Below are 14,324 nucleotides of genomic sequence, written 5' to 3' on the forward strand. Positions count from 1 at the left end.
TGGGAGCACTGGGGATCACCAGGTCCCCTCCATTCCGGACCGGTACGGGAGCACTGGGGAGCCGTGTCCCCCCAGTGCCCCATTGCGGACCGGTACGGGGAGCACTGGGGAGCCGTGTCCCCCCCAGTGCCCCATTGCGGACCGGTACGGGGAGCACTGGGGGAGCACCAAGTCCCCCCGGTGCCCGGTCCCGGGCCGGAGCGCGGAGCACCCGGTTGGCGCCGTCCCGGCGGGGCGGGGCGCGGGGCGGTGCGCGGGGCGCGGAGGGGCGCGGAGCGGCGGGGGCGGCGCGGCAGGCGCGGAAGATGGCGGCGGGCAGGCGCGCCCCGCGCACCGGGCTGCTGGAGCTGCGCGGCCCCGGCGGGCAGTGGCTCCGCGTCCTCCTCACCCTGGCCGAGGACGTGCTGGGGGTGAGCCCGGCCGACGGCCCCGGCCCCGCTGCCGGCCCCGGCGAGGCCCCGGCGGCGCAGCTGAACGGCGGGGAGCCGGGCTCCGCCGTGCCCGAGGCGCTCGCCAACATCAGGCGCACCGTGCGCGTCGTCAAGCAGGACGTGGGGGGGCTCGGCATCAGCATCAAAGGTGGGTGAGAGCCCGGCCGGGCCGGGCCGGGCCGGGGCGGGGCGGAGGCACCGGGCACCGGGACCTGTTGCTGCCGCCTTTGCAGCAGCTCGCACCCACGTGTGGCAGAAGAGCCCGCGGGGGGAGCGGGGCTGAGGTTGGGGTTGGGGCTGGGGTCTTTCACCCCATGGCGCTGCCCTTGTGCAGGACGAGGAAGGGGACACGTGGCAATGACGGGACCCGAAACATCGCCAGCCCATGGAAAAAGCAGTGTTTTTGGGGTGCAGCGGTGACCGGCCAGCCACTGCCCGCTGTGCCTCGGCCGGAGTGGGGATCCCCGGTGTTTGGGAGCTGGAGGTGGCTCCCACAGCCCCTTTGCACGCAAGGGTGGGGTGCTGTCTCGTGAGGCAGGTGGGACGCACAGGGTACCCGCCTACGCAAAAGCTGCCCTTTTGCAGCCGAAGGGAGGGCTCTGCCAGCGTGTCCTTGTCCCTTCCGTGCCCCTGTGCTGCGAAATGCCCTTTCAAACTGTCAGCGAGACGAAGGAAGCGATTGTAAAGCTCTTGGAGATCTCCAGGCGTGGAGAGCTGGGATGTTAAATCAACACGCGCAGGCTTGGAGGTGTCTGCTCCGGGCGAGCTGAGCAGCGGGAAGCCTGCGTGCTATAATCCCTGTTTTCCCTCCTGAGCTGCCCCGCTCCTCCGGGACTCGCCTGAACTTCAGGCTGGAAACTTCTTGGGGCAGGGATGGCGTTTCTGCCTGCCTCTGCCTTTCACGCGGCTCCGAGCGTGTTGCAGCTCTGTGAACAGAGGACGAAACGGGCAGGCAAAGGGCTGTCACGCTGCGTGGGCGAGAGGGCTCGTAACTCGGTGTGGGGCCGGGCAGGCAGCGGGCTCGCAGCCCCGGGGGCAGCAGTGGGGTGGCTCTCGCCTCCTGACGTGGCTTCTCCTCCCAGCTCGTGGCTTCTCCTCCCAGCTCGGAGGGGACTCGGCCACAGCCTCGGGCTCCCTGTGGAAGCGGGGAGGTTTTGCAATGTGGAAGTCCGATGACGGGACTGGATTGAAACGGTGCCGCTGGCCGTGTCGGTGGGGTGCCTGAGCCTGCCAGCCCTTCCTTTTGGGAAGCATAAAGCCCCCTTCCTAATAACCTCTTGGCTGCCAAGTTATTGCTAGCTCTGTGGCTCTCCCAGGAAAGGAGAAACATCACTTGATTCAGTTAAAACTTTATTTTTGCAGTGACGTATGTGGAAACCAAGTAGTTGTCATCTAAAATGGGAGCTAGGAGCTGTTACGGGTGGTGGGGCAGCCCTGCCAATGCCACCGCCGTGGCTGGGGGAGGGCACTGCTCCTCCTCACCCGGGGTCTTGACACGTCCCTGTTCAAACGTGTGCCAGCCCCGTTTTACCCGGGGACGCTTCGCCGCAAACCTTCACCGCAACCCGGGGTGCGGGCGAGGTGCCCTGCCTTGGGACGTGGCGAGGGGATGGGCGCCGTAGCTGCTGGGCTGCCCTTCCCCTGGCTGGCAGGACAGCAGGGAGCCGTGCAAGAGCCGAGCTGGCGGAGGCTCCCGGCCCTGGCAGGGGCTCCCGGTGCAGGCAGCCCGGGCGAGGAGCCACTGCTGTACGAACGGGCTCGGCAGCTCCGAGCAGCCCCCGCGGAGGCCTCTGACAGCTGATAACCGGAGCCCTCCGAGGGGCTTGGCAGGCGTCTGAGCGAGGAAATGCCTGTGGCACTGGCTGGGAGCAGCCCCGGGGCGGGTGGTGACAACAGGCTGGGCTCAACATCTCCCTCCGGGATGAGAGATCATCTCTTGGAGGCTCCTCGGGACAGGCCGTCCTGGGGCATAGGGGCACGTCAGGGGCTGTCAGTCCCCGGCTGCTTCTGCTTGGGCTGGGGCTTGGCAGTCGCTGCTGCACCCCTGCTCCCTGACATCGGATCTCCATGTGGGTTCAAAAGTTAACGTGTGAATTGATCTCCTGAAGCCGCCGGGAGGTTTGAATACCCTCCTTTTAGACTGGAGAATGGGGAGCAGCGGGTAAATAGGGCTGCTGTGCGGGGAGGAGTAAACAGCCAGGTTGGTTCACTTCTCCCTGGCCCTTTTGCCTCTCCGCAAACGCTCAGCCGTCTTATCTGTTTAGATCATGAAGTCCTTGGAGCAGGGATGGTCGCTCAGCACACACGATTAATAATGCAAATAAAGACGTGCTGTCCTGCCAAAATTGATGGGGAGATGGCCAGGTGACGTGTTCGCTCTGTGAGGAAAACTGCGACCGTTCGGAGTGGTTTTGGAGCAATCATCTTCGTCTGCTGTAAAGCCTCATGGTATTTTGGCTACTGTGGTTGTTACAGGCATGCCGTGGGCATCCGAGGAAATGGGGCAGCAGGCTGTCCTGGCACGGCACGGCCGAGCGCTGGGAGAAGGGCTCAGCCTCCCTGAGCCAGCTGATACCTGAGCATCCCCTTCCCCACCCTCCGCTCCTCCGTGTGCTCCAGAGGCCACAACCACTTTGTTTCTCTTCTGTTTCAAGGTGGCCGAGAGAACAAAATGCCCATCTTGATCTCCAAGATATTTAAAGGGCTGGCAGCGGATCAGACCGAGGCGCTGTACGTGGGGGACGCCATCCTCTCCGTCAATGGGACCGACCTTTCCGAGGCGACACACGATGAGGCAGTGCAGGCGTTGAAGAAGACGGGCAAAGAGGTCGTCTTGGAAGGTAGGAGACGATGGTGCAAGAAGGGATGAGGGTCCTCCTGCCTCCAGGGGGCTGATCCCTGGTTTTCCCAGTGACATACTGGGAGCAAGGGGATGGCACATCATCTGCATATGCGTTTACATACTATTTCAAATGGAAAACAACATGTGCAGACTGGTTTTTCTGCTCATTGAGAGAGCTGGAAGTAACTGTTGGGATCTCCCTATCTCCCTCCAGACAGGGAGAGACATGTGAGCGCCACTGCTGGATGCCCAGCAGCTCCATCTCCCTGCTGTGGGACCACGGGCAGGCAGCGATGGGAGGTGTGGGATTGGGTTTATTGGGTTTGCGACTCTTCTGTTTACGGCATCACCCTGAGGTCTGCAGTTCCTGGGGCAACAGAAAAGATTTTCTGCTTTTCCCATGGTTTTCATTTAAACCCGCATCCGTGGCTGGAGCTGCTCCCCAGGCTTAGGCCAGCGGGGAGGGGGTACGCTGGCACCCTGCTCCTTGCTGAGCACCTTTTGGTTTGCTGGGGGGGATTTTGGGCAGGCAGGAGGGGCAGGGTGCCGGTGCAGACAGGACCAGCTCAGGAGCGTGGCCGCAGGAGCTGCCTCCCCAGGGGATCCCCACAGCTGAACCCCAACTGCAGTCCCCCGCAGATCTGGCAGCTGAGCCTACAAACATCGCAGGGATGTAGCCCGCACCGTCCCAGGGGAGACTGGAGGTGGTCCCCGGGGAACGGGCTCCCTCTTGGTACCGGGTGGCTGGTCCCTGGTGTTTCCCAGCCCTGCTGGCACACTGCAGGAGCCCCCCGAACCCCGCTTGGGCAGTGAGGGAGGGCTGGTGAGTTGAGACTGGCAGAGGGGTGACGGTGCTTTTCTCCCATTAACCTTCACACTGGGTCTGTCTGCACTTGCCCACCCTCTGCCAGCTCGGCCGGGCAGGGTTGAGCACCCAGGCTTTGTCCCTCAGGACAGGACCCTTCCCCTCCCTTTGCTGCCAGCCAGCCCCCTGGGTCGCCCTGGCTAACCGAAAGGGTCTTGGCAGCAGAGAGCCTTCCCGGTGCGGTTGTAGCGCTGCTGATCCCAAAGGGAGGTTTTATTTGGGGGCAGCACTCTTTGGGCTTTGCTGGACAAAAAAGAGCTCTGTGTCTTCTGCTGCCAGCGACCACCGTGGCTCTTGCTTTCCTGTGCCTTCCCCAGATTGTCTCCGCTCCAGATTTTCATTTTTAGCTTCGCTCAGCCCTTTCTGCTGTGGGTTCCTCCTCTCCTGGGAGCCGCAGGACCACGGTTCAGCCGGAGGAATGTGCTGCTCTGCACAGCTGCTGGGAGCAGATAGGGCTGTTGGTGGGGTGGGTTTGTTGTTTTTTTTTTTTTTTTTCACCAAAGAGAAATACAAGAGCTTCTTTCTTTGGGAGTCTGCGAAATTCCTCCCTGTAGCTGCTGTTCTCGGACCACCCTCTCTCTGTTATTTTCTTTTCAACCTTTGCTTTGGCGTGGGTTTCCTTTCTGTTAGAGGTCCTGCGGGAGGTGGAGGTGAGCTGCCCTTTCTGTAGAAAGCAACTTCTCTCCCTGGACCACCTTCTCCTCCTCCGTTCCCCTGGGGAGCTGGGTGCTGCCCGGTTGCCCTCCCAGGCGGCAGCTGCAGGCAGGGCCTTTACTGGAGCTTGCTGAGCTCAGGTATCACCTGCTGGGCTACTTAGTTAATTAAAACTCCCAGCAGGTACCCTGAGGAGGAGAGCAGGGCTGGGCTGGCTCCCACCACGATGCTCTGGGGGCTTTGTGAGTCGTTTGTGGCTGATGCCGTTGGGCTCCTGCGGTGCGGTGTTGCTCAGGGGTGCCGCAGGCAACAGCCGGAGCGGGACAGGGGTCTCTGCTGCTCGTCTAATCACGGACATCGGGTACAAACATGGTGCATCTCCATCTCCTCCTTGTTTTGGGTTTGCCAGCGCAGTACAACCCTGCCCATGGAGGATGGCAGGGCTGGCGTGGCAGTGGGGTCCTCATCAGGCTGTGACAGCCCTGTGGACAGGGTGTCCCTGCCTCTGGACAGGGTGTCCCTGCCTCTGGACAGGGTGTCCCCTGCCTTATACCTGCCACCCTGATGGCTCGCCAGCAGCTGGCTGGCCAAGCGCCTTGCCCTGGGGAGGGATGGCAGGGCTAGAGGGCAGAGGGTGGCCTCAGGGTGCCTGAAGGCTGTTAAAAGTGGGGGCTTCCCTGCTCCCTTCTGCTTGGGCTCGCTCCAGAGCTTGGAGAAAAGCACCTTAACATCACTTAGGTGCTTTCTGGTCTCCACGTGCTGCCAGGTGTGACTCTGACTTCCCTTACGGTTGCTGTAAGTACCAAAACTGAGTAATTTGGCACAACCGGTGTCTGTTTGCCACCTTGCTCCTCCTGGTTTCAGGAGTGTTTAGGGTACTTTGCAAGCAGCATCACAGCAGGTAACAAAATTGTGAGAGCTTGCACCTCCTCACAGGAGAGTGAGCTGCGGAGACACTCTCCAAAGTGTCGGAGCTGGGAGGTGATGCGTTTTAATTTGAGTATCAGCAGTGGTTCCACGTGCCTGATCTTGCCCCAGGCTGCTCAGCTTGGCTTCTGGCTCCTGGGTGTCGTTGCTGGCCAGGCATGAGGACACGCAGATACCTCTTGGCATGTCCTGCCAAGATTTTTTTTTGGATGTGCCAAATTACTCTCTTGATATTTACAGGAGGAGTTTGACTATATTTATATTATGTTGTTATTTTGTGGAGAGTTGCTCTCCCTTACCTTATTTTTCCTTTTTTTTTTTTTTTTTTTTTTGTATTGCTTGGTATCCAGCGACTCTCCACAGCAGGGGAAAGGCAGATAAACATCCTTCCAGCTGCCCTGTGAAGGGCTTCGGTGCCAGGAGTGGTTTTCCCAGCAAGGTCCCTTTGCCGTATTGGCATGGGGAGAGAACTGGGAGTAATGGGGAGGAGGAGCTGGGGCAGCTGTGGACATCTCACCTCTGGGGCAGCCCAGGGCTTGTTGGCTGCAGGGGAGCTCCGGGGGCTGTCGCAGCTTTCCAAGCTCAGCCAAGTAATAGCTCGGAAGCTTGAAATTCAGAAAAGCTAAGGGGTGTCAGGAGAACGTGGCGCTGGGGATGGCCGGTTCCAGCGGGCAGATTGCCCTAACTGTGGGAAGCCCAGGCAATCACAGAGGGTGGAGATGTGCGTGGTGTGAAATGGGAAAACCCACAAAATTTAGGTGACCCTGGGGTAAATAACACACTGTGCAGAGTGGAACCGGGCTTTGAGTTTAGGTGGGTGGTGGCAGGCGGGTGGGTCTCAGAAGGGCTTCAGGAGAGGAAGCCCTGAGGTGGCCTCCAGCCCTTTGTGGCAGATGGGACGGTCCTTGGGGTCTGCGCAGCTGGGCTTTGGTCTCAGCGATGCTGTGTGGATTCTGGCGGTTTAGACGTGGTAACAAACCCAAGCAGAAACAGAGGCTTTGGAGCTGCCCTGGGGATGATGCAGAGAGATGGTGAGGGTCCACATCCTCCTACCTCCTCCACACCTCGCTGCCCTGACGCTTTGCTGTCCCTGGGGACATTTCTCCTCCCGTGGAAACACGGCGAGTTGTCCCGTGATCTCCTTGGGATCACTCGGCCCGTGGATCACCGCTGGCCATGGGTGAATATTTATCAAAGAGCTGGGGCACAGGGTGCTGGGGCAGGAGGGACAGCAGTGGCACCGCCACCCTGCAGCGTCTCATGGTGTCTTGCTCCCTGGGGTAGAAGGACTTGAGTTGAGGTGGCTGGGACCAGCAGCTGCTGCCTTGTTCTTACTGGGAGCTGGGGGCAGGGGGGTGACCCCAGGTGGGATGCTGGAGGGGTGGCTGTGGTAACACTTGCGTTGGGCTTTTTGGAAGCACATCATGGTGTCAGCTTGAAGTTTACAGGTAGTTTCAGGGTGTCTCTTTGGGTTGATTTAATGTGATAATTTTGCATTGTTAGTCCTGAGGCAGAGAGGGACCAGCTGGAGATGGGCTTAGTGTCTCCTTAGGGCCAGCGCGGGATCTCCAGGACCTCTTTGGAAGCTTTCCTGATGTGATGGCCACCAGTACAGTCAGACCTTTTTGACTCGCTGTGCTGTGTAGATGCTACTGGAAAGCTCTTGGCAGGGGAAACAGCGGGACCCGTCCTACCCCTGACCGGCAATGCAGCCTGAAACCTCTCTGTGTTGAATCCACGCCGTGATCTCCGGGCTGAGGCAGAGTGTGCCAGCACTGGGCTGGTGGCCCAAGCAGCTGGTGGGTGCTCTTGAACCTGCTGCTGGGTGTCCATGTGGCTGGAGCTGCTTTCCTGGCTGGAGGAAGGTTTGTGGCTCCTCAGCAAAGCTCTCCGGGGGCAGGAGCTTGGCTTTGGGTGGTGCTGAGCCATGGGCATGTGTGTGGGGCAGGTCGTGATGACTCGGGATCGAGGACACAGGAGTGTTTGTTTTGGGCTTGTTCTCCATCCTTAGGAGGGATGGGCTGGTGGAGGATCTGTTACCCAAGAAGTCAAACCAAGGAATTTTGATGGGGTTTGCCCCTTTCTGGAGTGCTGAGGAGAAAAAACCCAACGTAGAAGAGCAGGGCAGACCTAGGGCCTTTGGTTAAACGTGTGCAAAGTGCATCTCACTGCAGGATCCAAGGCACACACAATGCTCCAGTGATGCTGTGGGCTTGGGAGCCCCTGTGCCGTAACCCCTCTGCAGAGGGACCACCCAGGCATGGGTGGCCACAAGCAGCTGCTCACACGTGGCCTCCCTGGAGACTTTTTCTGTTCCCCCAAAATCTAAAATAAAGTGTTACGCTGTGCAAAGCCCTGAGCAGTTAAAGGTCCTATTTGTCCTCTCTTCTCCATCCTGGAAAAGATCACTGGGATGGGCTGTCTTCCCTGGGGGAGCAGAGAGCCCACATGGATTCGGGGCCGTGTGGATTAGCCCAGCGGCCACCGAGGGGGTTATTTGCCTGCTGAAGGTGGCTTTAAGTCAACAGCAGTGAGGCAGTGTTTCTGCCGAGTGATTGGGGGACGATGCTGGCTAACAAGGAGAGGGCAGACAGCCTGGGAGCCCCAGCACTGCAAGATGTTAATTAGGAAAAAAAAAAAAAAAAAAATCAAGAATTTCAGTTACCAGTAGCAGAGATGGTGCATGATATGGTCTGAGTTGTTTGCTTTAATGAGGTGGAGGTAATTAATGAATTAATTTGATACCAGGCAATTCCACTGCAGTGAAGGGACTGGCAGAAGTGAAAGTCAGCCTGCTATAAAGCCCGTGCTGGGGTCACCGGAGGAGACAGCAGCTCCCATGGGACGGTGGCCTGGCCCTGGTGCGCAGCCCCCCGGGGGGCACCGCAGCCTCAACACACCCCAGCTCCCCGTGCTGGCGCGGGACCGCCCGGTACTGCGGGAACCCGTCGGTGCTTTGTGACCAGCCTTAAGCCCTCCTTCAAGCCGTGTGTCAGAGGGACATGCTGGCCATCGCCTCGTTCTCCGTGTCCCATCCTGGGCTGGGCGCTGCTGCTGTCCTCCCCGGCTCTGTCGGGACGTGACCCCGCCACCGCACAGCTCACGCTGGTGACGTTCTCCGCATGCCCAGGGAGCCGCCGGCTGGCGCGGGGACGCTGCTCGGGTTTCAGCGGCTGGAGGATCTCTTTCTGAACTCCAATTAGTTCCCAGGCACCGGGATAATGGCAGGTCCCCGCTGCCAAGATTAATGACTCGGGGTAAAATCCAACACGGCTCAAATGCCTGCAGGAACGCGGCGGCTATTTATAACGGGAGGCGCAGGGCACGAGGCTGGTGGCCCCACGCCGCCTCCTTGGCCCCGGGGCCACCGCGGGGTGACTTGGCCCACGTGGCGTGGCAGCGTCGCAGCCATGTATAGCTGCGTCCCGCTGGGGCCGGGCAGAGCGGGGCGTCCCGCGGGGCTCTGCCTCCCCGCCGTGCCTCCCTGCAGCTCGCGCTGGGATTTCGGGGTTTAGAGGTTTTGGGGAGCTCGCTGGGTTAAGAACGAAGGGGAAGATGGGTGGTGGTGGGTAGGTGAAGGGTGGGGGTAGGAGGCTGTGCGGGCAGATGCTCTCCTGGTGGGAAAAGGGCTTTTTTTTTCTGGCATAAAATCAGGCTGCTGTGGCTTTGTTGCAGCGGTGGAGCTGCTCCACCAACCAGCCGCCTACAAGAGTCGGCTGTAGAGCCAAGCTTGTGTCCCCACTCCTGCCACCCGCACCCCTGACTTGGACGTGGAGTGAAACCAGCGGTGCCGGCTGGGGACACATGGCAGCAGGCACGTTCCTGTCCCATGGTGTTTTCCCCAAGGGCCACCAAAGGGAAGCCCTTCCCTGGAGCCACCAGCTGGTCCCACGCTGCCCCCAGGGCAGGACCATGGCTGGCATCCCCCCCCCCCCCCCCGCCCCGTCTCAGCCGAAGCTTTTTGGCTGGTGCTGCCAACCTAATTTTTGAGCTGTAGCTGTGGGGCCCCATCAATTCACGGTGACTTTCATCTCCCCCTTCCCCTAAACCTTGGGAGCCGTCCCAGCGTGGCTCTGAGGGCTCTGGCTCTGGAGCCAGGCTCACTGGGGACTGAAAGCTGATTTCTTGTCCCTCCCTGGTTTATAACTCAGGGGGCAGGCCGTTGCGAGCCACGAGCGCACAGTTCGAGGCTTTTCCTGGGGCCAAACCATGGTATTTGTTGCTCCCAGTTGGCGGCGGGACCGGCTGTACCAGCACGGTTTGGACTGTGTAATTTTGGCCTGGGACTCCTGCCCGTTCCCCACCCCCTGCCTCCCATGTGCTGCCCTGGGGACCTGATCAGCCTTGCGTCTGTGAACTGATCTGGGTTAAAGGGAAGGAAAAAGAAGGAAAAGGCCATTTTTATCCCTCCTGGGGGGCTCACCCCAAGCTGGGATAGTGGGGCAGAGGCACCAGGAGGATCCTAAGTGTAGTGTCACCCTCTGGTACGACCGTGCTCACCACTGCCATCCCCTCCCTGCACCCACAGGGGTGCAGGGCAGGGGACCCGCAGCACCCATGGGTGGCCGCTCTGGGGAGGTAATGGAGGCGGCACGGGCTGCGATGCAGGGAGGGTGCGAAGGGTTTCCGTGGGGCGGATGGGTGCTGGCGTGCAGGATGAGGCTGCTCTGGCCCATGCCATGCCCTCAACTGGGTGCTGCCTCTCTTCCAGTGAAGTACATGAAGGAGATCTCGCCCTACTTCAAGAACTCCTCCACGGGGGCGACGGTCAGCTGGGACCCATCTCCCGCCACCCTGCAGAAGCGGTCATCCCCCCTCCTACCCCCTCGGGAGCTCCGGGAGGGCAGAACTGTGCCTCTGAAGATGTGCTACGTGTCCCGCAAGTGCCTCCCCACTGACCCGGAGCACAGGTCAGGGCATGGTGCCGGGGGGTGGCGATGCCACCGGGGTGCCGAGGGCCGGTGGGGACCCAGCGGGGCCATGTCCCTGCAGGTACCTGGAGGTGTGCTCGGCGGACGGGCGCGTTGCCCTCTTCCTGCGGGCGAAGGATGAGGCCACGGCGCAGTCGTGGCTCGGTGCCATCCAGGCCAACGCGGGCGTGCTGCTGCCGCGGGTGAAGGAGGAGCTGCGAGCCCAGCTGGCGGGTGCCAGCACGGTGGCTGGACGGGACATCAAGCATGTGGGCTGGCTGACCGAGCAGGTATCCCCGTGCCCCCTGCCACCCCATGCCACCGCGCTGCTGGTGGCCCTGACCCCATCCCCTTACAGCTTCCCAGCGCCGGCACCAGGAACCTCTTGGCCGTCCTCACCGAGAAGGAGCTGCTGCTGTACGGCAGCCTGCCGCAGAGCCGTGATGCCCTCAGCAAGCCCGCGCACAGCTACCCCCTCATCGCCACCAGGTAGGGGCTGTCAGCCCAGCACCATCCTGCCCTGCACGGGGGACAGGCCAGTGGCAGCATCTGGGAGCAGTGGCAGGAGCTGGGGGTTGGAGCAGAGCCCCAGGGCTGATGGCAGAGCCCCAGGGTGGTGGCAGTGGCTCGGGTGGTGTTGGGGGCTAGGGGTCAGGGCAGAGCCCCAGGGTGGTGTCAGGGGCTGGGGGTCAGGGCAGAGCCCCAGGGGGGTGGCAGTGATTTGGGGGGGCGGGGGTGTCAAGGGCAGGGGGCCCGGGCAGAGCCCCAGGGTGTTGGCAGTGACTGGGGGTCAGGGCAGAGCCCCAGGGGGGTGGCAGTGACTCTGAGAGGGTGTCAGGGGCTGGGGTCCCAGGCAGAGCCCCAGGGTGTTGGCAGTGACTTGGGGGGGGGGTGTCAGGGTCTGGGGGTCAGGGCAGAGCCCCAGGGGTAGTGGCAGCGCCCTGGGGGGCTGTGGCGGTGCCCAGGGCTGGTGTCAGAGCCCGGGGGGGGGGGGGGGGGGGGTGCGGTCCAAGGCGTGGGGGCGGCACCTCCGGAGGCGCTGCCCGCGGGGAGGGGGGGGGGGGGGGGGATTCCGCATCCGCGGGGCTGCAGCGCCCCCTGCCGGCCCCGCCGCGCAGCCACCGCCGCGGAGCGGAGCGGAGCTGCGGGGCCGCGGGGCTGCGGGGCCGCGGGGCTGCGGGGCCGCGGGGCTGCGGGGCCGCGGGGCTGCGGGGCCGCGGGGCTGCGGGGCCGCGGGGCTGCGGGGCCGCGGGGCGGGGCGGTGCGGGGCGGTGCTGAGGCGCGGCTCGGTGCCGCAGGCTGGTGCACTCCGGGCCGGCCAAGGGCTCGGCGCTGTACGAGGCGGAGCTGTCGTTCGCGCTGCGCACCGGCAGCCGGCTGGGCGTGCAGACCCACCTCTTCAGCCTGGAGAGCCCCCGCGACCTGGCGCTGTGGACCCGCTTGCTGGTGGACGGCACCCACGGAGCCGCCGAGCTGGTCCAGGAGGTCTCGGCAGGTCAGCGGGGGGCCGGCGGGCGGGGGGCAGGCTGCAGGGTGGGGGTGGCCACCATCTCACCCCTGTCCCCGTCCCCAGCCTGCACGTGGAAGGGGCAGGATTGCACCCTGTCCATCCACATCGACAAGGGCTTCACCATCTCCACCACCGAGCCCGGGCTCAGCAAGACCATCCTGCTCCAGCAGCCCTTCGAGAAGCTGCAGATGTCCTCTGATGATGGCACCAAGATGCTTTACCTGGACTTTGGTGGCCCGGAGGGAGAGATTGTGAGTTGGCTTTACTCTCACTGCCCCCCACCCATGCTCTCACCAGCCCTGGGGGGCAGAGGGGGTGCAGAGCACCCACCCTGCCCACAGCACCCGTCCTGCATGGCACATACCGGTGCAGCATGGCCCCCACACCCACCCCTGGCCACATACAGCCCCCACAGTGCACAGCCCTTCCCAGGGCCCCAGTAAAGTGCTGGTGGGCTTTGGGTGGCCCTGCCCTCCCCACCACAAGCAGAAAGCTGGTTGCTCCAGGAACAGCCTTCCCTGTTGCAAATATTCCTCTATTCCTTTCTTGCAGCAATTGGACCTTCACTCTTGCCCCAAAACCATTGTCTTCATCATCCACTCCTTCCTCTCGGCCAAGGTGACCCGGCTGGGACTGCTGGCATGAAGAGGGAGCAGAACACGGGCAGAGCAGCCCCAGCCCCTGGCCGATCTATGCACCTTCCTCCAGGCCAAACCCAGCCCCAGGCCATCCCAAGGAGACTGGAGCCCCCGCGGGGTCACATCACCCCCAAGGAAAAGCACCATCCAGCTGGGAAAAACCACTCCTGGGGCACTTTGGGGCAGCAGTGGGGTGAAATCCCTCTTGGATGGCAGCACCGGGACTTCTCTGGTCCCTTCTTTCCCTCCTTCCTCCACCCCGATGCTCGGCGGCGGCTGGAGAACCCGATCGGAGCCCGCTGCGAGCAGCCACGCAGTCGTCACCCCAGTGCCTTGTGAGATGATATTTTCTGTACGAAGAACCCGTTTGTATCGATGTTTTATATTTATATCGCCCAGTTAAAGATGCTGATGTGGCAGGTTTTGCCTGCCTGGCTTGGACCCCCTGGAGAGTCCCCAGGTCCTGCAGCACAAGGACGTGTGTCTGACCCCCAGACAGACAACCCGAGAGCTGGAGACCAAAGCCAGCTCTGTAGTGCTTGAGAGATGAGAACTGCAGATCAGCTCTATTTGCCAAATTTTTCCATATTGTACTGAACGATAGGAACCACTTTTCTTTGTCAGAGTTGGACGGTTCGTTTTATTTTGCTAACTCCTGGGTCACTTTATTTCTTGGTTTAGGGGGGAGGGTTGTCAGGTGGCTGCTGGGAAATAACTTCTTTTATGAACCAAAAGATTCTGCATGAAAACACTTTTTTGGGGTCAAATAAACATTGCAGATCACAGCCAGCAGGAGCCAAGATCTGTCTCCTGGTTTTGCTTGGAGAAGTAGAAAATCTGTTTGTGGCTGATACCTGGGCTGTGCCTCAGGGTGTTTTCTACCAGGGGAAGGAAGGGTTTTTGCTTGGAGGCTGTGGGATGTTGCTGTGAGCTGGTAGTGTTGGTCTGGGGGTGCTGGGGATCCTGGGTTGGGGGGTGAGGTGGGGACAAGTAGTCTTTTGAGGTGCCCAACGCTGCGCTGCGCGCGGCAGAGGGGGACACGCTGACGCCTGTGCCAGCTTTGGCGATACCAGCTGGGTTTGGACACCCTGCGCTTCCTGCTTCAGGGTGCTCAGCGGAGGGCGGGCGTCGTTTCCAAGCTCAAAAAAGTTGCGTGTCTTGCTTTTTATATTTTCCTTTTTCCAGTAAAAGCAGATGCCTGGCTGAGGAGCAGCAGCAAGAGAGAATGTTGTTCCCTTCACGTGCCGCCCTTGCTGGAAAAGTCAGGCGGCGAATGCAGCCCTCGTGGTGGGGGTGTGGTGCCTGTGGGCTCCCAGCACGCGTTCACCAAGTGCTTCCCAGACTGGTCTCGAGCACCGCTCCCCCAGCTGCACCCCTGTTAGCGTGTGGCTTGGCACCAAAAAGCCTTTTCTCTCCTGAAAAGTGAGGGGCCGTGCTGCGGTGGCAGCTGCCGTGGCTGAGCTGCAGCGGATGCCCAGAAGCGGCCAAGCTCCCTGAGCAAACCCCCGGAGCCGATGGCTCTCGGTGCTCCGGTGACGCAGCCCGGC

General features: G+C 61.6%; 1 protein-coding gene across 1 annotated transcript; it reads left to right on the forward strand.

Annotated features, from left to right (window-relative positions):
- Positions 1-305: 305 nt before the first annotated feature.
- SNTA1 (syntrophin alpha 1) lies at positions 306-12,784 on the forward strand. Its single transcript, XM_086474683.1, has 8 exons — positions 306-579; positions 3,086-3,271; positions 10,431-10,629; positions 10,712-10,919; positions 10,988-11,118; positions 11,928-12,124; positions 12,203-12,390; positions 12,692-12,784. The coding sequence occupies exons 1-8, from the start codon at positions 306-308 to the stop codon at positions 12,782-12,784; spliced, it is 1,476 nt and encodes a 491-aa protein (XP_086330809.1).
- Positions 12,785-14,324: the final 1,540 nt, after the last annotated feature.

Source organism: Leptosomus discolor, chromosome 17 (assembly GCF_034619465.1).
Source record: "Leptosomus discolor isolate bLepDis1 chromosome 17, bLepDis1.hap2, whole genome shotgun sequence".
NCBI classification, from domain to species: domain Eukaryota; kingdom Metazoa; phylum Chordata; class Aves; order Leptosomiformes; family Leptosomidae; genus Leptosomus; species Leptosomus discolor.